Source organism: Wasmannia auropunctata, unplaced genomic scaffold (genome assembly GCF_000956235.1).
Source record: "Wasmannia auropunctata unplaced genomic scaffold, wasmannia.A_1.0 LD321239.1, whole genome shotgun sequence".
Classification (NCBI taxonomy): domain Eukaryota; kingdom Metazoa; phylum Arthropoda; class Insecta; order Hymenoptera; family Formicidae; genus Wasmannia; species Wasmannia auropunctata.
The window spans coordinates 14,082-15,883 of NW_012041651.1; the positions used below are offsets into that span (position 1 = coordinate 14,082).

Below are 1,802 nucleotides of genomic sequence, written 5' to 3' on the forward strand. Positions count from 1 at the left end.
GACGTGTGCTCTTCCGATCTATTGACATCTGAAAAATAAATATCAAAAAATGGTAAAAAATAATTCCGTCATATCACAGATATTATATGTTATCCAGTTGTCTGTTCTTACATATATATAAATATCCATATTTTTTAAAACTGGTTTGGATAATAAAATTATTAAAATATATTTATGTATTTTTTGTAAGAAGTTTACGATACCTTAACATTGGAATTTGTTGCTGTTTTTTTTATAAACGCTTCGTCTACACAAATCTGAACTTGAGCAAGTGGAATGTTTTCGAAATATATAGTAGGTGACATTCTCCAAAGGTTAATGAACTCTGATAAACTTTTGTACAAATTATTTGGAATCGTCCGTGAATGCCTCAATTTATATTTTAACGTAAGTTTGTTATATTGTTCAAAAACAACTCCCACTACAGTAAGAAACGGATTTTGTTTCTGGTAACGTACGTAAGTATTCATCATTTCAGTCTCATTAGTAAAACCTTTGATGTCTATATAAAAACAGAAAAAGTATAATTATATTAGTCATTTAAATTATTAAAAAAACAACACTATTTACGTTTCTCAATCGCCATTTCATACTTACTGTCAGGCTGAAGTCTATCAATACATTTTCTGACGGAAAACATAATCTTGTCTGTATGTGCATTTTTTGGCACATAATGCACTTGATGTTTATCATTATCAATTTTTCGCATTAAATCCTGTTGTGTTTGTACAGGATAAAGCGTGCTAACGTTTACCGCAACTGGCGATTTAACGTTGAACTCTCTTATAGCTTGCAGTAACGCAACTAATGCAATGGGTACTAAAGCTTGTAAGAATATTGTCATACGCCAATGCCTTTTGCGTATTATTAAATTTTTGTACATCAGCAAGCCGAAAATTTTCCATCTGCTAGCCATTTTTATTTCAATTCGCGGTAGAAAATACGTTCAATTTACTTGTTAATTTCTGTATCGCAGCAAGCTGTATTCAAATGGCTATCAATATACTGTATAATGTATATACTACTTCGCCATTGAAAGTACACAAAGTGTGTCTCGTGAATAAATTATTATAATTAACGTATATGTTGGTAAGATATCGCATAAATGAACTGTATGGTCATCAAAAGAAATCTGTCTAATTCAGCATATTTTTCAATATCATATTAAAAATATGTTATTTATTGTTTCTTTCTTGTATATAAAGTCCCCCTGCCTAGTCACCGTTGTCGTAGCAAATTTGACCTAAACAAACATAATTATCAGAAAGCATAATGGTCAATCATATAGAGCATCATGCAATATTCAAGAAGTCATGCAATTACGACTCAACAATTGCCAATAATATAACTTTAATAATAATCAACAACATAAAACAAAGAATACTTTTGTTAATCATTTTTAAACTACATAAGATCAAATATAATTTGATGGTGCATTGAATACTAAATTGTGTAAGGAACTATGTAAAGAATTTCTAGAATAGAATGAAAAACTTAGGTATTTATTACGATCGATAAGAACACCGCCCATATCTTAATCTTCTCTTTTAAAATGTCATTTACATTTGTTTGCAAATTTAAAAAAAATTTCATATTTACATGTGATTTCACCGTGTTTATTTGAGCATAACGGAAATATGCATTAAAGCCGAATTATATATTTTATTTATTAATATTGAACTTACTTGCGTGTGCCAACTGCTCGTTGCCAGACGTGGCGTAAAAGTGGCTTTTGTTGTTCCGTGCCGCGTCACTTACCGATTCTGGAAACGTTTTTCTCTTAGTTTCTCTTTTCCTTTTTT

General features: G+C 30.1%; 1 protein-coding gene across 1 annotated transcript; it reads right to left on the reverse strand.

Moving 5' to 3' along the window:
• Positions 1–203: 203 nt before the first annotated feature.
• Positions 204–1,769, reverse strand: LOC105460476 (the record flags this gene model as incomplete). The annotated part of the gene is made up of 3 exons (XM_011706930.1): positions 1,686–1,769; positions 598–1,243; positions 204–502 (listed from the first exon to the last, which is right to left on the reverse strand). Coding segments are annotated over exons 2-3 (618 nt in total), but the record flags the coding sequence as incomplete, so codon positions are not given.
• Between the last annotated feature and the right edge of the window lie 33 nt (positions 1,770–1,802).